At 35.6% G+C, this 22,984-nt stretch overlaps 1 protein-coding gene across 2 annotated transcripts in view; it reads left to right on the forward strand.

Annotated features, from left to right (window-relative positions):
- Window positions 1-18,408, forward strand: part of DACH1 (dachshund family transcription factor 1) — a 453,518-nt gene extending 435,110 nt beyond the window's left edge. For both annotated transcript variants that reach the window (XM_066235505.1, XM_066235506.1), the window contains one exon: window positions 15,700-18,408. In XM_066235505.1, coding sequence (XP_066091602.1) covers window positions 15,700-15,737 — 38 coding nt within the window. In that variant the 3' untranslated portion in view covers window positions 15,738-18,408. The remainder of the gene's footprint in view (window positions 1-15,699) is intronic.
- The last annotated feature ends 4,576 nt before the right edge of the window (window positions 18,409-22,984 follow it).

Below are 22,984 nucleotides of genomic sequence, written 5' to 3' on the forward strand. Positions count from 1 at the left end.
CCACTATATAACATGAAATCAAATTAGCCATCTTCCAAAACCTATTTTTATTCTCAGGAGGATAAAAGTACCTTAAGGTAATATAAGTAATTTATTTTTAACAATATGTGTTTAATATATATCATCTATTTTCTATCATCTGTCTATCTATCTATCTATCTATCTATCTATCTATCTATCTATCTATCTATCTATCTATCATCTATCTATCTATCATCTTCCTGCTGTAGTAAGTGGGTAAAACATATACATACGAAAGAGTTTAGTTTGGTCCGCTGCTTCAAGATCTCCCCATGTTGGCGGGGACTGCAGCCACCGCTAGCTTCGACAGAGGCAGTGTCTACATCCAAGCTTACTCATATGGCTAATGGCATGTCTCATGTTCTCAAGACTGTTAGAATGCAATCCTCAGTACTTGCTGACAGTTAGCCAGAGGCCATCATTTGTTTCTTGCCACATGGTCTTGCCATGGACTCTCCATGGGGCAAATCAGTACATGGTGACCTGCTTCATCAGATCAAGCAAGAAAAGATCCAGAGAGATAGTATCTGCCAGAAAGATGAAAGTCACCTTTTTTTTATTTTTTTAGTAAGAAAGAGAGAGGAAGACAGAGAGAGGGACAGACAGGGACAGACAAATAGGAAGGGAGAGAGATGAGGAGCATCAACTCATAGTTGTGGCACTTCAGTTTTTTACTTTCTCATACATGTCCTGACTGGGGGACTCCAGCTGAGCCAGTGACCCTTTGCTAAAGCCAGCGACCTTAAACCCAAGCCAGCGATCTTGGACTGCAAGCCAGTGACCTCTGGGCTGAAACCTATGATAGCACACTTAAGCTGGGGACACCCTGGTCAAGCTGGTGAGCCTGCACTCAAGCCGGCAACCTTTGGGTTTCGAACCTGGGTCCTCAGAGTCCCAGGTCGATGCTCTATCCACTATGGCACCACCAGGCAAAGTCACCGTTTTTTATAACTTAATCTTAGAAGTGACTTCACATCACATTTGTCATATTCTCTTCTTTATAAGGAAGTCACTAGACATAGCCCACACTTAAAGGTGATGGGGATCATACAAAAATATGACAAACAGGCAATAAGAAGCATTGCTGGATATCTTAGAGGATTTCTACTACAGAGGGCTATGCAAAAAAATAAAATTGTCAAGTTACCTGGAGAGAATGGTGTCTAACAGGCAGTGTTATATGATTCAAATATTTTGTGAACTCGGGAATTATCTCTGAAAGTAGACTAGATGTCCACATTCATCTCTGGTTGGTCACTTAGTAAGCATTTTCTAAAATTTGCCCATTTAACTTTACTTTTTCTTGACTATATTTCTGGACATTCTGTTGACTCTCATGCTCTTTCTTTAGATATGATCATTCTGTCAACATACTTTCTTGCCTGTTTGCTAGTCTATTTCTCTGTGTATGTGTGTGTGTGTGTGTGTGTGTGTGTGTGTTAATGTGTGAAAGAGAGAAAGAGACAGAGAGAGGGACAGATAGGGACAGACAGAAAGAGAGAGAGATGAGAAGCATCAATTCTTCATTGCAGCATCTTAGTTGTTCATTGATTGCTTCCTCATATGTGCCTTATCCAGGGGTCTACAGCAGACTGAGTAACCCCTTGCTCAAGCCAGCCACCTTGGGCACAAGCTGGTGAGCCTTGCTCTAACCAGATAAGTCCATGCTCAAGCTGGTGACCTTGGGGTTTCAAACCTGGGTCCTCTGCATCCCAGTCTGACGTTCTATCCATTGTGCCACTAATATAATTTTGCATATCTCTGAACTCATCACTAGATGTAATTTTTAAGTTTAGTTCAGAGAACTACCTAATTTAATAGTTTTTGAAAAGCATGTTACTGGTCTCACTCCCCACTCTCTAGATAACATTTTGATGATTTCATTAGATAATACATATATATTCACCACAAAAGTGTCATTTCTTTAGTTTCAAAAAAAGTCTTCATATTTATTGAAAAAAGTTGAGGTCTTTCATTGAAGTTTGTCATTTGTGGAGTTGAACACTGGACCAACATTTCAGGTCAGCATTGTGTAAATATGTTAAATTAAGCTCTAAAGATTTAGAACCTTATTCACTCACAATTACCTCCCTAAACAAATATAACTTTATTAAAATTACTGAATTAGTCATGCTAGGTAAAATATTAAAAAAAAAAGAAAATTCTATACTTTTAAATGAAAATTGACATTTTTTTTTCCTCTTAGGACATAAAAGAAAATAACTAGGCTTTGACAGGAGCTTCCCTTCTAATTACCACCTTTGGTTTAATTCCCTAGAGGTAGCTCATTCATTTATTTTGAAAACTTAATTTATTTATGAAGATTTTGCCTGTTTCTTGCAGTTTTGAAGAATACACATGCTTGATTTGAAAATTCCATGTTTCCTTTCTCCACAGTACCTGTTTTATGAAATACGACCTCACTTTTTTTTTTTCTATGCTCTATTTCAATTAGGCATGAGAGATAATTTGTCCATCCATCACTCGGGTTTAAATATGGCCTCACATGATTATTTCTTTCCATCTCTGTTTCTTGTTCTTATTTCCCCTGGAAATGGATAGAAGGATGTAATGAGACTTTATTTTGCTTCACTTTGCTGAAGTTGGGAGGTCTCACCTTCCAATCATGACAAGGTAACCTTAGTGCAAAGTATGCCATTCTCACTTGTCGGTACATTAACCACTCTGATGGTTTCTTGCTTCTTACTAATGAATGTTTAATTAGAACACACACACACACACAGTTTACCAAAGCAGACCACAATATAGTTCTTATTCATTTACAGAAACAAAACATAACGTTTAAAGAGGTCTGGGCTCTTTTTTGTTTTGTTTTGTTTCAAACAGTCTGACAGTAATTTTTCTTATACCGAAAATGTGCATTAGCAAACACAATCCTAACTATAACTAACTGGTAATAGAATTAAGCAAACTTCATAAACTTGAAAATTGTAAATTTACCATTAAAACATAATAGACCAATAGCCTAAAATCGCCTTATATCCACACCCTCAGTCCAGTAAGTTTCTTATATCTGAACATGTTTCTTCTGAAGAACTCTATTAAGAAAATCACTAAGCACCTTCTTACTGTTGAAGGATTGAATAGGACTTCTCAGAAGTCTGTTGCTAAGCAGAAAACACATTTACTATGAGAATACTGCCCATTTAATCAGTGAAACAGTGTACGTAGATAGTGGAGGGTGTTAATCTTTGACACTCGTAAATATGTAGGGAAAATTTTTTTTCGTTTAGGCAAACTATTTTATGTTTTAAACTTCAATTTGAAAAAACTCAAAAAGTATTAAAAGTTATATTTAATTTAGAAAGATTCATCTATCATTAATATTTTACTCCCATGTATTTATAATTTTCTCTCTGCATTGTATTTTCTGAATTATTTGAGAGGAACATGTGTAAATCCTAGTCTTTTACCTGTTATATTGATCATATGTATTTCAGAGGATGTTTACTTTAAAAAAGGTAATCCCATGTCCACAAACACAGTATACATATTTATGAGCTAAGTAAATATGTCATTTACATAACAGTTTTATTTATTGACTTTGAAATTTGAATTTTGCCATTTGACTTAATCATGTCCTTTATAGCATTTTCAAAACATTTCTGAATCCAAATTAAGATCACATATTGTCTTTAGTTGTACTTTCTCTTTAGTCTTTTTGACCTTGAGCAGTTTTTTTAAATTTCTGTCTATTAAAAAATTTATGAAATTTATGCAGTATTCAGTGTTGGGTTTTTTTTTTGTATTTTTCTGAAGTGAGAAGTGGGCGGAGAAACAGACTCCACATGTGCCCAACCAATGTTCAGTCTTAATAGAATATTTCTCATTTTCTTTTTTACAGAGACAGAGAGAGAGAGAGTCAGAGAGAAGGACAGATAGGGACAGACATACAGGAATGAAAAGAGATGAGAAGTATCAATCATCAGTTTTTCGTTGCGGCACCTTAGTTGTTCATTGATTGCTTTCTCATATGTGCCTTGACCATGGGCTTTCAGTGGACCGAGTAACCCCTTGCTCAACCCAGCAACCCTGGGTCCAAGCTGGAGAGCTTTTGCTCAAACGAGATGAGCCCACGCTCAAGCTGGCAACCTCAGGTCTCGAACCTGGGTCCTCCACATTCCAGTCAGATGCTCTATCCACTGCACCACCAACTGGTCAGGCTATTTCTCATTTTTCATCTGTGTTTTTATGATTAGTCTAAGCCTGTAGAATTCTAAGCTAGTATACTACCCAAGTGAAGTTGTGTTTTTCTCAAGGTATAACATCCAGAGACATATAATATCCATAATCACATTTATTTATTTATTTATTTATTTATTTATTTATTTATTGTGACAGGACAGAGAGAGAGAGAGAGAGACAGAGAGAAGGACAGATAAGGAGAGAGATGAGAAGCATCAGTTCTTCTTTGTGGCATCTTAGTTGCTCCTTGGTGGCTTTCTCATTTGTGCCTTGACAGGGCTGGGGGGTTCAGCAGAATGAGTGACCCCTTGTTCAAGCCAGTGACTATGGGCTCAAGCTAACAACCTTGGGCTTCAAGCCAGTGACCTTTGGGCTCAAGCCAGAGACCATGGGGTCATATCTATGATCGTACACTCAAGCCAATGACCCCAGGCTTAAGCTGGTGAGCCAGAACTCAATCCAACAACCTTGGGGTTTTGAACCTGGGTCTTCTGCATCTTAGTTCAATGCACTATCCACTGTACCACTACCTGGTCAGGCATAATCCCCTCGTTTTTTATGTTCATTTTGATAGTCCCTTCCATATATTTTTATTGAGTACTTGACCAGTTCCAGGCAGTGGTTAAGGTGCTAGAAATATACAAGGTCATATGATGTGTTATCTGCTCTTAAGAAGATTATAGCCAGACTTTAATACATTTCTCTAGGATAGTTCAGTTCTGTCAGTTTTAGTGCAGTGACAACAACTTGGGGGATACAAGAGTTTATAACCTATGATAAGTGGTTGTAATAACACTTAAATTTTAGTGATACTTTATATAGGATCCAAAGCCTGAGTATAGATTGAATGTTTATGATTAAAAATTTTGTCAGAGGGATTATTTATTTATTTTAATTTTTCTGAAGTGAGAAGCAAGGAGGCAGAGAAACAGACACACTCATGCACCTGACCGGGATCCACCTGGCAATCCCACTAGGGAGCAATGCTCTGCCCACCTGGGGCATTGCTCCATTGCAACTGGTGCCATTCTAGCACCTAAGGCAGAGACCTTGGAGCCATCCTCTGTGCCCAGGCCAACTTTGTTCCAATGGAGCCTTGGCTGTAGGAGAAGAGAGAGATAGAGAGAAAGGAGAGAGGGCAGGGGGGAGAAGCAGCTGGGTGTTTCTCCTTTGTGCCCTGACCAGGAATTGAACCTGGAACTTTAATATACCAGGCCAATGTTCTGCCACTGAGCCAACCGGCCAAGGCCCCAGAGGGATAATTTCTTAACATTAAGCATAAAACCTTCCCTATTGCTTAGACAAACAGTAGTTTATGATGATCTTTTAAAATCAATTTTACTTGGTTGTGATCATGGAAATACAGTTTAAAGAACATTTATTTATAAAATAAAGTTTATAAAACCATAGGTTCCAGATTTTTATCCCAATTGGAGAAGATTCTCAGGTTAAAGAATATTATCCAGTAAAGCAGGATCATTTTAAGCTTTGGTAGTAAATTCCTCTTTGTCCACAGAAAGCATCAACATTGCAGTTAAGCCTGAAATTCAGGCTAAAGCTCTCTTTGTTGAGATAATGACAAGAATGTCACTTCTCAAAGGAACTGATACTGTAAAGTGATCTGGCTATTTGGAAAAAGTATTTTACCTAGGGTTGGAGTTGACTAAATAACTCCAAGCTGAATAAGATTAACCATAGTCATCTGTAGACCTTGAAATGCCTTCTCTTCACAATGTTCAGTTCAATCTTCCTTATTGTTTTATCTATTTAATTTCCCATTTAGAATGTTGTGATTAAACCAGCTTGCTCATTGATGATCCCTTCTAGCCCTACAATACCTGAAGTCTAGTTCTACCTGCTTCAAATTGTACAACTGTCAAAAGCTCAGGTCTCTCCTTGATTTCCCTGCTTACGTATAGCTTGATACAATTGTCCGTATAAAAAGGACAGGGTTTTACTTTTGCTTTTTGTCTAAAACATAGTTCATTTTTAACCTATATACTGTAATTTTAGATGATCTGTTGTTCTTAGAACATGTTTTAAACTAGACTGTGTTGTTCTCTGAAGAGAACTGAAAAATATGTAAAACAGACTCTTGATTATATTTTTTGTCTTCTGTATTAGCCACAATCAAGACCTTTACTTCATATACTAGTCTTATTAAAAAAAAAAAAAAACCCACATGCTGTCACCTCTGATTCCAAGCAGGGTCATATGGATCAATTAGCTAATCCATTAGCTACTGCTTGTACAAGTATATTAGGATTGCACAGACAAATACCCATGTGTTCTCTTACACAATCTGTACCACTCTTTAGAATAGCATCAGGTACTTATGGAACACTTCAAAAGCTATCTGGGCCTGACCAGGCGGTGGCACAGTGGATGGAGCATCGGACTGGGATGCAGAGGACCCAGGTTCGAGACCCCAAGGTCGCCAGCTTGAGCGTGGGCTCATCTGGTTTGAACAAGAGCCCACCAGCTTGAACCCAAGGTCACTGGCTCCAGCAATGGGTTACTCGGTCTGCTAAAGGCCCGCGGTCAAGGCACATATGAGAAAGCAATCAATGAACAACTAAGATGTTGCAACGCGCAATGAAAAACTAATGATTGATGCTTCTCATCTCTCTCCGTTCCTGTCTGTCTATCCCTCTCTCTGACGTTCTGTCTCTGTAAAAAAAAAAAAAAACAAAAAAAAAACCAAAAAACAAAAAACAAGCTATCTGGGTTCTAACCCTCTCCCACATTGACCCAGTTCTGTGAGCTTCAGGTTTTGTAGCTATAATTATAGCTACAAAAATAAATTACATAAAATTCACAATCTGTTGGAACTTTTCCAGTTTTGACTTTTTAATTATATTTGACACGCACTTGAATATGACTTCTGGAAAATCACTTGCACTGTAGTTATCTACATTTCATGAAAAGAAATGTTATTTACTTAGTATCCCTTTATAAAAAGGCCCATGCTGAACATCAATCTCTCTTCAAATAGTTCTTATATTAAACGTAGACTTTGTGTCTCTGCTTCATTGCTTTAGTAGTAGCAGAATGTTCTTGCTCTAAATATAAAATTGTAAAAAAAGCAAAAAACAATATTTTCTTTAATTAACTTCTTCTTTTGGGGGTTTCAGAAGAGGGGTTATGACTTGACAGAGATTCTTTCCATCTGTTCCTGTTTGTTTGCTTTTATGTTGACTTCCTTTCGCTGTTTTATCAAATATCACATGAATCATGAACATTTGTTTTCATCACTTGTTTTGGTTTCCTTATTTCACATGATTAAGACACTATGTTGAGAGAAGCTCAGAGCTACTATATTTCATATTAACCTAATTGTAAGTAAATATTAAACTTTCTAGATATACATTTTATATGTTTACCCTCTGTTATGTTAATATTTTCCTCAGCTCTGGTGTAGGGAGACATACACACATAAATGTGCTGTTTTGTGAAAGCAGCAAACTTCATTAGGTTCCAGTGGTCTAGATATAATTTCTAAACAAATAAGTGCTTTTTTAATTTTTTATTTATTTATTTATTTTTGTATTTTTCTGAAGCTGGAAACGGGGAGAGACAGTCAGACAGACTCCCACATGTGCCCGACCGGGATCCACCCGGCACGCCCACCAGGGGCAACGCTCTGCCCACCAGGGGGCGATGCTCTGCCCACCAGGGGCGTCACTCTGCCGTGACCAGAGCCACTCTAGCGCCTGGGGCCGAGGCCAAGGAGCCATCCCCAGCGCCCGGGCCATCTTTGCTCCAATGGAGCCTTTGCTGCGGGAGGGGAAGAGAGAGACAGAGAGGAAGGAGGGGGGTTGGGGGCGGAGAAGCAAATGGGCGCTTCTCCTATGTGCCCTGGCTGGGAATCGAACCCGGGTCCCCCGCACGCCAGGCCGACGCTCTACCGCTGAGCCAACCGGCCAGGGCCGATAAGTGCCTTTTTAAATAAAACTACTTTCTAATAGAAAATGTAATTTATTAAGCCTTTTGTACAAAATATATGAAAAGAGATCCTTGTGCATGTAGGCAGCGCTGTTGTGTTTAAAACTGGAATATATATTTACTTGCATATTGTGTGATACCTTTCACTAGCATACTTCCTTATTAATAATTTCACATATTTTTTACAAAATGAAATAATTATATTTCTAGTGTCACCCAACTAGGCAATTTGAAACTGTCTAATTTGTATACCATCTTCTAACATAAAATCTTGTTATGTAATGTGATTTTTATTGAACACATTTTACTAGTTTATAAAGTAAATATTAAGCTATACAATACTCTAGTTTTATGTGTGAAATAGGAGCTTATCTCTATGTCTGTCTAGATATAGACATTAACAATAAATATATTCATTAATACCTGCAAATACATTAAATCAAAAGAATAGACTTAATAAATGGACATAAAACCAAACAAAACTGAAAATTATATAATAATACATTCCCCATTTCTCCTTCCTTAGTTACAAATAAATAACATGTAGAAACTATATACATAATAGTCTGATTTGAAAGTTTCAACTTTAATATTAAAATATGAGATCCATTTTACAAGGAATTTAAGATATTTTATTCAGCTTATTATCTGTAGACCTAAACTGCATAATAACAATAAACAGCATAAAAAAATCACACCAGCAATAAACTATTCAGTGATCTAGATATTTTCTTATACACCAAATTATAGCTGTAAGCATCAATTTACAATGAACTCTGGAACTATTAGGAATTTGTAATTTAAATAGTTTCATTCAATCCCCACTCCCAAATGCTTTTAATTAGAACAGACTTTTTAATTAAGTACTCCCATGCACAAAGTATAGCTTGATGATTTTTCTGTCATATCAACCTCCCATACAAAAGCAAGTAATCATTGTGTCAAAGAAAAATATAATATCAGAAATGAAACTATAACAATTCTAGTTCTGATTTCAAGTTTTTCAGGTGAGGCTGCATGCAAAAAGGAAGCCCCTGTTTCTGGGAGGTGCTTAAGGGACAGAAATAGAAAGGCAGGGACACTGATGGTACTAATGTGAAAAAGAGCCAGTACTCACCTCTGCAAGTTGGAAGCATAGAATTTCCCCCAGCGATACTCCAGTTGCCTGTTAGAGAAAAGTGATACAGTAGAATGGACATAAAATTTGAATTCACATAAATATCAAATTACTGCACTTCCATTTGCTAGTTATGGGAATGTGAAAATGTGTAAGATACTTAGCTTTTTTGAGCCTTCATAGCCTATTTATAGAAGTCACTAAGAATATCTATTTTGTTGAGTTTAAGATTAAAATTTATAAAGCGCTCTGGACATAATAGGGTCTCAGAAAATATTAGCTATTGGTATAATAATCATTATTGTTGTTATTGCCAGTTTACTTGATCTTAAAGAAAAGTTGGCATCCATTTGAGATATGAAGGAATACTTGTTTAGTAAGCCTGACTCAGCATTAGGAACAAACAGAAAATATTTTTCTTTGGCCAACACATGCAGAAACAAAAACAATATAGAAAATAGTGGGGAGGTGTGAGATTGTCTAGTTAGAAAGTTAGCATGATTCCATACAAAGGTGGGACATAAAAACGAGACTAAGAGACATGGACAAGAGTGTGATGGTTGGGGGGGGGGGGAGGAGAGAGAGATAGAGGGGGGAGGGGAGGGGCATAAAGAAAACCAGATAGAAGGTGACGGTTTGACTTTGGGTGATGGGTATGCAACATAATCAAATGTCAAAATAACCTGGAGATGTTTTCTCTGAACATATATACCCTGATTTATTAATGTCACCCCATTAAAATTAATTAAAAAAAGAAAGTTAATAAAATGTAAAAAGGGCAGCCCTTAAAACAAAACAAATAAATCAGCCCTCTGAGTTTCCAGATGTGAACAACACTGAAGTTGTTAGCCATGGAAACACTCCAGGGATTCCAATGATCTCCAGATAGTAGCTCATTTTTGCTGGGCCTTCTCTGCGGCCTTATGGTTTCTCTTGCTGTTTGAATAGTCAAGGAAGGAAAAAGTATTGGAATCATTATTCTATAACATAAAAACCTGGCACAGTTTGAATTATGTGCCCACCTATCCTTCCTAGTACCCTGCCATTTAACTTTCATGCAGGTAGTTTGCTATCAGAAGCCTGAGATAGTTTCCAGAATCGAGAGGCCTATTTTTAGCTCTGTGGGTATATTCATGTGTAGCTATTTGCTGTGGATTGTTGAACCAATACTATAATTTCTCTAGAATAATATAAAATGAGTTAAAACATTTTTCTTAACTATTTTGAATTATGCATAAATGTATTTCAATGAAGATGACAAAATTATAAAGTAGAGTTGCTTTGAAAGTTAAGTTCTATAGACAAAGGTAGAGAGAATCACTCTTCTAAGGTATGTTCAAGCTTGGTATATTTCTGTTTCCAGTGAATTCCAAGGTAGAATAGCTGATGTCTAAGTATTATTTAATCATAGAAATGCCTTAATTGTAGCGGGTGGGATTTATTTTATAATTAGAATCATTAAATGCTTGATGTCTGTGTTCATCTGTTAGGATCATTAGTCAAATATTTAAGAAGACATATACTAAAAGTGGAATTATTAGACTCTGGCCAGTTGGCTTAGTGTAGTGGAGTCTTGGCTCAGTGTGTGGATGTCCCAGGTTAGATTCCCAGTCAGTACACACAGGAGAAGTGACCGTTGGCTTCTCCCCGTGTCTTCCACCTCTTTCTTTATCTCTCCTCCTCTCCTGCAGCCATGGATCAATTGATTTGAGCATGTTGGCACCCAGCACTGAGGATGGCTCCCTGGAGCCTCCACCTCAGGTGCTAAAAATAGCTCAGTTGTGAGCATGGCCCCAGATGGGCAGAGCATTTGCCTCATGGGGGTTGCTGGATGGATCCTGATTGGGGCGCATGCAGAAGTCTCTCTTTGTTTTCCCTCCTCTTACTTGAGAAAGAAGATAAAAAAGTAGAAATATTATAGATCAGATACTGAACACACAAACATAATGTATATCATTTCTATAAATATATTTTACATATGGTATATGGTAATTATGCTTACACATTAATAATATATTTTTTAATTTAGTTTTATTTAATATTTTCAAGTCAGATAGATAAATTTCCTAACATGCTACAAATAATTATTTTTATTACATAAGCATTAAATTAATATAGTTCTCCAAAAGTTTGGCATTTAAAGCTGCATTAAAACTTTTAAAGAAATAATCATGCCCAAACATTTTCATTCTGATACTAATAGAGAAAGAGATATGGCTACTGCTTTTATAGGTCTTACTTTATCATAGACTCTTATAGGTATCTTTAAAGTAAGACAAGTGCTATGGAGTTAATTTTTGGGGTGCTGCTTTGAGACTAACTAGGAGAGCTCTGTTTAGAGAATTTCAATAGAAAAGAGCAGAACAGTAAGTGGGGAAGGAGGAGGTACCTATGTTCTTAGGCTTAAAAAAAGGAAAAACAGGCCCAAATACTCCAATTAGGTACAGAACTTTCTGTGCCTTCGAACACTGAGGAAACCCTGGGTCACGGCATAAGAGAAGAGTGGTAATAAGATTAGAGAGAGAAATTAATACCAAGTTATTTAGTATCTTGTAGTCTTTGATGAACTTGGCTAGTGGTTCTTTTAAAAGAATTGTTCATACTTAATGAATCATTCATACATATCCACTATTCATTATTAGATATGTTGTAGCTAATATGCTGTAGACAGCACAGAAGACGATAAAACTCTTTTCCAAGACTTCAATTTTTATCTTTAATGAGCAAAGATCTTAAAAATTTGTAGCAAACATTGAAACATTAATTTTGAGCAAATTCTTACTTTTTCACAAGTATTGGGAAGGACCTCCCTTACTGGAATTTGAATTTTGAGGAAGTTGAGAAATTTTATTCTTTTTCTCTCTCTCTCTCTAATCCTAGGAAACATTATTTATTTATTTATTTATTTTATTTTTATTTTTTTACAGAGACAGAGTCAGAAAGAGGGATAGACAGGGACAGACAGACAGGAACAGAGAGAGATGAGAAGCATCAATCAGTTTTTCATTGCAACACCTTATTTGTTCATTGATTTCTTTCTCATATATGCCTTGACCATGAGCCTTCAGCAGACCAAGTGACCCCTTGCTCGAGCCAACGACGTTGGGTCCAAGCTGCTGAGCTTTTTGCTCAAACCAAATGAGCCTGCGCTCAAACTGGCAACCTCAGGGTCTCAAACCTGGGTCTTTCTGCATCCTAGTCCGACACTCTATCCACTGCTCCACCACCTGGTCAGGCCCTAGGAAACATTATTTTTTAAAACTAAGAATGAGGTTGGTACTCAACATAATTGAAGGCACAATAGAAATAATGACGCAATTGAAAGGAGAGAGAAGTAGCAATAAATTAATTAAGGACCTAGAATTAGAAAACTTTAGTGAAAGTATCAGCAATCTACTTCTTCAGTTACTTCTATATTTTCTTTTACTAGATTTAAAAATATATTTATGTTGCTTTACATATTAAAAATTATTAGTACCAAAACTATCATATAAGAAGGTCCTATATTAAGCCACATGATATTAAGTATATGAAAGACTGGTTTTAATTTGTTCATTTTTATGTCAAGGTTCTCCTGCAAAGCTGAATCTAAAAATAGTTATATATTGCTGTATTTATATAATGTTAGTAAGAAAAATTATAGCTTTGTTCTACAGGTGGGTGCAATCAAGCAAAGCAAACTGAATAAATCAGACTATATTTCATGCAAAACAAATATTTCACAATATGGTAGTACAATACTGTCATGTCCTCATTTTTAAAAATGTATCAAAATTATGTCTTTGATATTGACATTTGATTAAAGCTTGATTTAGAAAGTATATATTTTTATTGAATATTATTATCACTATTTCTGATTTATAGTAATATTTAGTATCAGTGAAAGACTATCTTTTGGGTCTAAGGAGGTAATACATATTTTTAGAGCACACTTTAAGGGTGATTATTCAGCATAGTTTTAGTATGCATTTAAGTAATCATTCAAAAATAGAGTTTAGATACAGTAAAAACACATTTTTAATGGTGAATCTTAGATTCTATCTTATATCCAAAGGTGATTGTTATTTAACCAGATCAGATTTTTACTGTGATCATTAGATGTTTCTTATATTGAGAATAAAGCTGACAAGATTATCAAATGAGAAAGCTAAGGATATTTACAAACTTTCAAGTAAATATTATATTTATCCTTAAAGTTTAAGTGCATTATTTTTAGAGAAACAGCTAAGAGTTGACACACCTTATTAAAAATTAGGCAAGCCCTGGCCATTCGCTCAGTGATAGAGCGTTGGCCCAATTTGTAGAAGTCCCAGGTTTGATTTGGGCCAGGGCACACAGGAGAAGCACTCATCTGCTTCTCCACCCTTCCCCCTCTCCTTTCTCTCGCTCTCTCTCTTCCCCACCCACAGCCAAGGCTCCATTGGAGCAAGTTGACCTGGGTGCTGAGAATGGCTCCATGGCCCCCGCCTCAGGTGTTAGAATGGCTCTGGTTGCAAGGGAGCAATGCCCCAGTTGGGCAGAGCATGGCCCCTAGTGGGCTTGCTGGTTGGATCTCAGTTGGGTGCCTGCGCAAGTCTGTCTCTCTGCCTCCTCACTTCTCATTTCAGAGTAATACAAAAACAAACAAACAAACAAACAAACAAACAAAAAACAAATGAGACTAATCTCATAGATATTCCTGCCCAAGTTGCTAAGGGCAAGTGGTAGATTTGGGATGTTAACAGTACAATAAGTTAAATATATATGATTGAAATATATAATATTGGCCCTGGCCGGTTGGCTCAGCAGTAGAGCGTCGGCCTGGCGTGCGGGGGACCCGGGTTTGATTTCCGGCCAGGGCACATAGGAGAAGCGCCCATTTGCTTCTCCACGCCCCCCCCCTTCCTCTCTGTCTCTCTCTTCCCCTCCCGCAGCCAAGGCTCCATTGGAGCAAAGATGGCCCAGGCGCTGGGGATGGCCCTTGGCCTCTGCCCCAGGCGCTAGAGTGGCTCTGGTCGGGCAGAGCGATGCCCCCTGGTGGGCAGAGCATCGCCCCTGGTGGGCGTGCCGGGTGGATCCCGGTTGGGCGCATGCAGGAGTCTGTCTGACTGTCTCTCCCGTTTCCAGCTTCAGAAAAATACCCCCCCCAAAAAGAAATATATAATATCACTCTGTATAAATCACATAAAACTGATTTATTTATTCAGTACATGTTTATTGAATATATACTAGGTGTTTGGGATATGTCAGTGAGCAAAACAGAATTATGTGACATCTTGGAGTTAATGTTCCAACTATACAAATTAAGCTAGGATAAAACATATGATAGGGATATAAAATCTGAACATGCCAATATTTCTATGAAATAGAAAATGGTTTAACATTGATTTTAAGTTCCATACCAATTACTATATCACCAACAGAGTATAGAAAAGCACTCAATTAGCTTAATATTGAAGGAGAGATCTGCAAATGTTAAACATTTTATTTTTTTTCTTGAATTTACTTTGTGATTTTTAATCCTTGAAGCTACCATTTTGCAAACATTTACATGGCAATATGCATGTTTAAATATTTTTAAAATTTCCTTTCTTACTACCTTCACTTGTAGGTTTTAAAGAGTGGAATTTAGACATATTTTATACAAATGTATCAGAAGTTAAACCACAACAAAGTGGACAGTTCAGAGGGTATAACGTCTGAAAAATACACTTATGTTTAGTTTCTGTTTTCCTCTGGATTTTAAATCTCCCATTTCTTATTTCTAATTCATCCAAATGCATTTCTTAAATGTGTCTTAAGAGTCTACTTACTTTTTCTTTTCATGAAACTATAGGTTTCTGAATTGGTGAAAGTTAAGTAATATATTTACATCTTAACATTTAATTGGTTAATCTCAGGTCAAGGGGGAAAGATTATAGTTCATTGATCGTGATGAAATGACCCAGGTGGCTTTCATGGAAGCAGTGACAAATGTGCATGATCGTTACATTACATGGTATATTTAACAACACTACCTAGGAGTAAGATGGTAACTTGGTCTTTCGTGATGAAGATACACCTGAATGCATCCAGAGAAAATTTAGTTCTGCAAGCTTGAAGGAAGTAATTGTCATTCAACAGAAATCAGCTAGCTTTGCATATCAATAAAGCACACATACATATTCTTATCTATGTTCTGAGTGCTCTGAAACTGATATCAAAATAGCAAATATATATTTTTGAGAACTAGAAATGCTCTATTATTTTTGATCACATAAACTCAAAGTATTTAGGAAATGAGCTTTGCGAATGTTTAGAAAATAGTACTTCCTAATCAAGTGGAGAGAGAATGAAACCCACACATTTTATACCAGGCTCCGTGGTTTTTATATTCACACTTGCTTCCCCAAATGTCATGTCATTAATTATATTTTGTTGTTTATTTTTAGATGGAAGACTGTATTTGAAAACTACTGTCATGTACTGAATCTTTCCTGTTGAAGAAATCCATGTTATAGTAAAGAACTTTGCAGTCAGGCATTCATCATTGGAAAGTTTGGGGAAAAAAAAGTCCTTTTAAGGGAACTTCTTCAATTTTGTGTATTAATGTTCTTTAAAAGTTTAAGTATTCTACAAAAAAAAGTTCCTCCATTGATTTTTCACCTGTGGTTTATACCAGAGACCTGAGAATGTTTGTTAATGTACAAGTATCAAACTTCTTACAATTAATAACTGCAACTTTGCTGCTGGACACTTGTATACAGAGTTAAAGGCAGGTCTGTATAAGACCTGGCTTTTTTTTTAATGGAATGAATCATTTGCCTCTTCTGAAAATTCTGTATCTGAGCACATCAAGAGACTCTTGTACGAGTGGTCACCCAGACTTACAGAATTATGTCCTCCAGAAACCAGCAAGAACACTTGGAAATGAACTTGCAGGAGGCATAGAGGATTCCTTTAAAAAATCAATACAACAAAGAGTAATATTCTGTTACATTCTATTTGAAACTCTCTAATTGTGGGTTTTCTCCTGAAGATGTTTTTTCACATGCTTTTCAAAAGACCAACAAATGGATATTGAAAACAACCCAGTGAAATAACATTTTGCGTATCTGAAAGAAGCATTGAATATAAGCCAAAAGGTTTCACTGAAGGTCTTTTTTCTTTAAAAAAAAAATACAAATGTACCATGTTTTCATTCCAGACTTGTAGTGGTATATAGAATTAAAAATAATAATGATGCTTCCTATTCAAACTGTTGGTCACATGTACAGTATATAAGCATAAAACATACATGGAAGGTATTATGTATGCAGTAGTATACTAGAGTTTAGGAAAATGAAAATTTTAGAAATATGTTTTGTCACCCTGTTGGTCAGAAAGACACCTTTCTGGTTTTAACGCATGCAGGCATGTAAATATTTGTCTGGAGTCACAGTATTAATGAATGAGATCTTAAGCATCTGGTGACATCAGAACTCTGTGTCAGCCATTTTTATTTGTATATTAAACCCTAATTAGTGCCCCAAACTGCACTACTGAGAATGGATTGTGGCTAAACAGTAAATTGAAACACCAGAAATATTTTTATATGTTAACGTCATATTATGTTAATGTTGCTGAAAAACAAAACCTAACAAACCCTTGATGTCAGTCCAATACCATGTAGCGCTGAGTGATAAAGTTATAATGTGTTGTGCTTCCCACCCTGGTCAGAGGGAAGGGTGCCTACGTGTTATTTTTACTGTCTTTTTTAAAGTTACAGTATGTGTTTTCACTTTGTGCAGATAACTGGAAGTAAAGCTGCAAACAGTGCTTATTACATGCTGAAGTTACCTTCTCTTTATTTTTACATATCTGGAGTTACACCTTTAAAGACTGATATTATTAATCAGTACAGTTGCTATACATTGTATGGTTTTGCTGTCATCTTAAAATTTTATGATAATAACACTATTTATTACCATAAACAGCAGAATCTTAAATGTCCAAGAAAACTAGCTTAAAATGTTCAAAGAGTTTGGATTCGGTGTTAATTATTTGTTTAAGAAAAAAAGTATAGATATTCTGGCACTAAGCTTCTGTAGTTTTTAGGTCTTCCTTGCAATACTGGAACATCCTTCTTTTGTGTAGCTCATTATTAACCAGATAAGTCCATTTTTAACACAATAAAAAGGTTATATATACAGTCCCTATTTTAGCTTGCTTAAAAGGCAGCAATATTTTTTATTTAAAATATTGTTAGTAAATGCTCTGTAGAAACTTGATTTTCCAAGCATAGTTCTTCCATTAACCATCTCTTGTCTGAGCACAAGAGATTCTAATCCTAGTTGTATCTATTTCTTGTTTTCCCTGTATACAGTCTTTAAAGGATTACAATACTTAAAATTGGAGGGACTTGTGTCGAGCTTTTGAATCATCCAATTTATTTGAACGATCTTTAAAAAAGCCTACAACTTACGTATGTAGTAGTGTCAGCCATTGCTCTGCTCCTTGCATAGAGTCACCTGTTAAGTAGGTTAAATAGTTTTAAAATACATACTTTTAAGTCCTTTGAGAATGATTTAGAGTTTGGTTCGATATAAACGGAAATTTTAGCAAGGATTAAAGGAAAAGCTATCAGCTATATGTTGAAAGGATCTTACTAACACTGTTGTAAATATTACAATTCATGAAATGTTATTTTAAGTCTGTAACTTAAGTTTTTTTCCCCCTTCTTTTTTAGTTATGCTGATTGGTTTGAACTGCTTTTGGGATAAACAAGTAAAATTGTGCCCGTTTTATGGTTTCCACGCTTTTGTAATCCTAAACTATTAACATCTAGTTGTTCTATATTATAACGACATTTGCGCTCTATGCAAGCCCTTGGAACAGAACATACCCATCTTCATGTAGGACCTATGAAAATTGTCTATTTTTATCTATATATTTAAAGTTTTCTAAAAATGATAAAAGGTTATTACGAATTTTGTTGTACAAAATCTGTACAAAAATCTGTTTTTACATCATAATGCAAGAATTGGAAATTTTTCTATGGTAGCCTAGTTCTTTGAGTCTGGTTTCTATGTGAGAACCACGTTTACTGTTATTGTATTTAATTTTCCTTTTCTTTTCAACAATCTCCTAATAAAACTGTCTGAAATCTCCCTGTGACTTTATTTACAGTTTGTCTTTATTAAATTTTGTGAAATGCATAGCATCGATGGAATATTTACTTTCTAATGGGAGGCATCTAAAAACAACATAAGTCAGCTCTTTGCAATGTGAGGGAACAATGCTCAATGATTTTATTTAACATGCAACTGCTTCTATCTCTAATATGAATTACTGTGTTGAAAAACATCATAAAAGCACACTCTGTAGTTATTGTTTAACAAGCAGATTTTCCATATTTTGTTTCTTGCCAGCTAAGCAAACTGCCCACATATACATGATTTATTTATGTACATTTCTCAGTTTATGAAGCTGTTATTTGTACCTTTTTCCTTTATATTCTTATATTCCCATGATTCTTATTTTACAAAGCTTTGTGCTGAATAATGTAAAGTAGACATGTTGATGGAACAAAATATATTAATCCCATATCTGTGAGTGTATATTTGTAACTCTAACTCAGTGTTTTGCTTTTCATCTCTATCATTGGAAAAAAAATGCCTTTTGAAACTTTGAAATTTCAGTATCCTTTAATCTATAAACATTTTAATCAACCTAAAATGCAACATTTGAAGAAATAATGGGTTGCTATCTTTGTGAACATTCTAAACATTCCCAAAAGAATAAAAAATTGATATTTTTTCTGTCTAAAAAATTACTTCAGTAAATTAACAAACTCTGATCATTCCCTAATAAACACTCGAAATGTTTATGTGACCATTACAATCACATTTTTGTCTTCTATCATCGTATGTTTATGTCAGTATGACTTGTACTGAACAACATATAGTCTCTTGGTGTTAATGGGATTTGGTGATAATTTAAGGTATTCTCAGTATGTTTTCATTCCGACTAGCAAATTTATGATCTGCACAAAAACTTTATTACTAGAGGAGAGTAAATAATAAATTAAAGTTATATGAATTGCATTTTTAAAATATGGGAAGCAGAGATGTTAATAGATTTAAACGTATTGTAAATGGCATTGTAAAAATATCACTTTTTCTCATGTGTAGGCCTGGTGCTAGCATTTATCTTTAATATGTACAACTGCTATATAAAAGCTGAATTAATCCTCATTTATTCATTTAAACAGATTCATTAATAAAGCCTCTATTCTGCACAAAGTACTGTGCTAGATGTTGTAATGACTGAAACTGAAACTTAGCTGTTGTCCCAGAGGAGCTTCTAATTCTATTGGAATCAGATCTTACTTTCAGTAGAAAAAGATTCGTTGAGAATCTTCTACACTGTAGTGAACGTATTGCTGGTATCAAGAAAGTTTTGACTTAGACACCTTTCCACTAAGTGATAACAACCTAGGACCCACATTGCAGGTTCGCCTTCTAGAGAATAGTACAAGATATTTAGGGAGTCAGACAGTTCTGTAGGAATTGAGAAAAACATGGATACTTTCCCCTCTAGGTAAAATACAATACTAATGTAGTAATTTTTTAATGTAATATTTTATTTATTTCAATCAGCATTCTTACCAATGCCTCTAGGTAAAATACAATACTAATGTAGTAATTTTTTAATGTAATATTTTATTTATTTCAATCAGCATTCTTACCAATGCTCACAAATTGTTTTATGGTAAGTAGCCTTATCAATCACAAAACATTTATCACTAACAACCAGTAAATTACCAATACAGTCTGATTACTGAGTATAGATGCACAATATTCAATTCTTATCACCCAGCATCTATGTATCTAGGGTAATTGCCTATAATGATTCAAACACAGAGCATAAGTTGCTAAATGCCAAGTAAGTGAGTTAGGTAATGAGCGATGGTTGCATCATTTACATTTATAGGTTAATGAGCTGGAAATTGTGAGTTAAACTATTAGATCAGTTAGGACTCCTTTGGTTGGATCTAACAACAACAACAAAAAATCCCTGCAAGATTAAACACCAAAAGAAATTGTTTATAAAGACAGGTGCACAAGACAGAAATGCAGCTAGCCCCCAGTGACCAGGAACCCTCGACTACCTTCACCTTTCTGCTTCTTTCAGTGACTTTGCTTCTCCTCCCACTGCAGGTCTACTTGCTTCTCTTGTTTGTCTCTTGACTCCTCTATTCTTCAAGAGAGTTAGACCCAGCCCACAAAAGTGACCCAATCATCTTCGCTCTCTTGTTCCAAATCAGATTCCCCAAGGGTTAATTACTTCAAGCATATGGCAGTAAGGTAGCTTGGCAGCACATTAGATGTACAATATCTGGGGAATTTTAGAAACTGCTGTGTCCCATTAAACTTGAATCTCTAAGGATTGGAGCTAGGGCATTAACATTTTTAAGTTTCTTGAGTGATTCTAATAAGTAGCTAAAGTTGAGGACCACTGTCTGGGACAGTGGCAAGTATCACATTCTAGAAAACTACTAGTGGACCTCCTGCTATGGGGAAGGGGGTATTCTGGAGTGGGTAGGGGGAATTGTGAGCTGTGCAGATACTACAAAATTAAATTAGTCATTCTGTAAAATCAATAAAATTACATAAAATCTATAAAATATTTAATTTATTTAAAAATAATATTAGCATTGTGAACTTAATTCTGAAATGACTATAAATTTGCAAACCTCCCCATTAAATGCAATAGAAGTCAAATTATTATTTTTAATAAATAAAAGCATTGATTAATCTGCCCTAGATATAGAGAAGTGAAAGTTCTATTTCAGTCATCATTGAGGCTTTCTTGCTCTGAATGCCATCAGTCCAAACTCTCTGGGAGAAACTATGGGTTTCTTTGCCTTAAAGCCAGCCTTGGAAAAGCAGTTTTCTTCAGAAAGCCTACAGGTTTGTGGAAGCAAAAAGTATAATGCACTGTGCTGTAATTCTCTATGTATGGAAAGGAAACATTTAAGAAAACTATGTTATGAATGGGGGACTGTAAAGTTATGTGAAAGAAAGTAATGTTTCTATGAACTGGTAAAATGTCAAACAAACAAGTATATTGCAATAAGTTTTCCATAGATAGTGTAATACCTGGAGTAACCATTGAAAATGCTATATCAATATTACACTCAAAAGCGCTATAGATAAAGTGGAGTTCAATGTTGTTATTAGATTAGTTCCCACATGAACAGCAAATATTTTGGGGTAAATCATCCTGAGCTTTAAGCAAATTGAGTATCGCTATATTAAGTGACAGATAAAGATAAGTGAGACTTTCCAGTACTATGAATTTCTATTCTCTATTAATTGTGTATATTCATGTCTAATATCTTTCAAATTGATATTTTTTAAAACAAGGACTAAAGAGGTAACTATTAAGTTATTAAAACACATTTGTTGGCTTCGACCCCAAGTGTGGCAGCTAGGAGAAGATGTTGATACAAGTCAGCACTTTACTTACTAATTCATCCTGTTAAATTTACGAAGAAAAAAGGGTTTCTCTTGAATTGGTTCTTTCATTTAAATCCATCTGGGTGGAACAGAACTGGATATGCATGAAGAATCTGATCAAAGAGCTAACAGGCAAATGATCAAATAGCACAATGTATTTTTAGGGGAGGAAGGCTAGGGAAATGGTAGAAATTTTAATGGACTAACTAACGTAAGTGATAATTTAGCATGTAGTTTGACAAGAATTTAAAGCTGACTACCTGTGGGTTTTGGGGACACTGCCTCATCCTCAGGGAGTCTTTCACCTACATTTTCCTGATGCTGCCAAGTGCAGCTATATTTTGGCAGATCACTTCAAACCCCTCTTTATCTGCTGCACATTCAGTGGTAGGCCCAGCTATCTTCTGCTCACTCTTGCATCTGTGCCACGTGGATCCTTAGTAAACAGTATTCTTTCCCCCAAAAAACACCAGGAATGTTGGAGGAATGCCTGAATGCAGCAAACTTTCTCTATATCTTTGTCGGAACAATAAATCAGACACACATTCCTATCTGTGAAATACAAACTTGAGATAGACGCTGGTCCTGTCTTGTGTCCAATAGCCTCTAGCAGGCAATTATTAGGTCCTCTGAGTGGTCCCACTGAAGTCTCTTCTCTAGACTTTGAGAGACAGCTATCTGTCACCTGCTACAGTTGATTGTAGGGACTCAGACCTAAAACAACCCACAGCTGTCACCAACAAATATATATTTTTTTAACAAGTATTTTTTACCTCAAATTTTTTTACCACATATTTTAAGTCTTTTAATGTCTGGAGGTGGATAGAGAGCCAATATCAAATAACATGTTACGTGTTAGCTATTTGCAAGTTCTGCATGATGACCTTTCACTTACTTATTTATTTAAAAAAATTTAAATAATATTACTATATTTGAAATTAAAAAATTAAGATAATTATACACAGTTACAACAAAAAAAAAATTGCAGTTGTAAGAAATAACAGAGACATCCCATGTACCCTTCAACTATTTTCCCCAAGGTTACCATTTTGAATAAATACAGTATAATTTCAAAGCCAGGAAATAGCCATTGCTATCACCTACAGAATTTATTCAGATTTCACCAGATTTATATGATCTTATTTGTGTGTGTTTGTGTGAGTTTGGTTTTAGTCAAGACATAAAATAGTTCCATCACAAGGATCCCTCATGCTATCCTCTTGCAGCAACAACA

This window comes from Saccopteryx bilineata, chromosome 6 (assembly GCF_036850765.1).
Source record: "Saccopteryx bilineata isolate mSacBil1 chromosome 6, mSacBil1_pri_phased_curated, whole genome shotgun sequence".
Taxonomy (NCBI): domain Eukaryota; kingdom Metazoa; phylum Chordata; class Mammalia; order Chiroptera; family Emballonuridae; genus Saccopteryx; species Saccopteryx bilineata.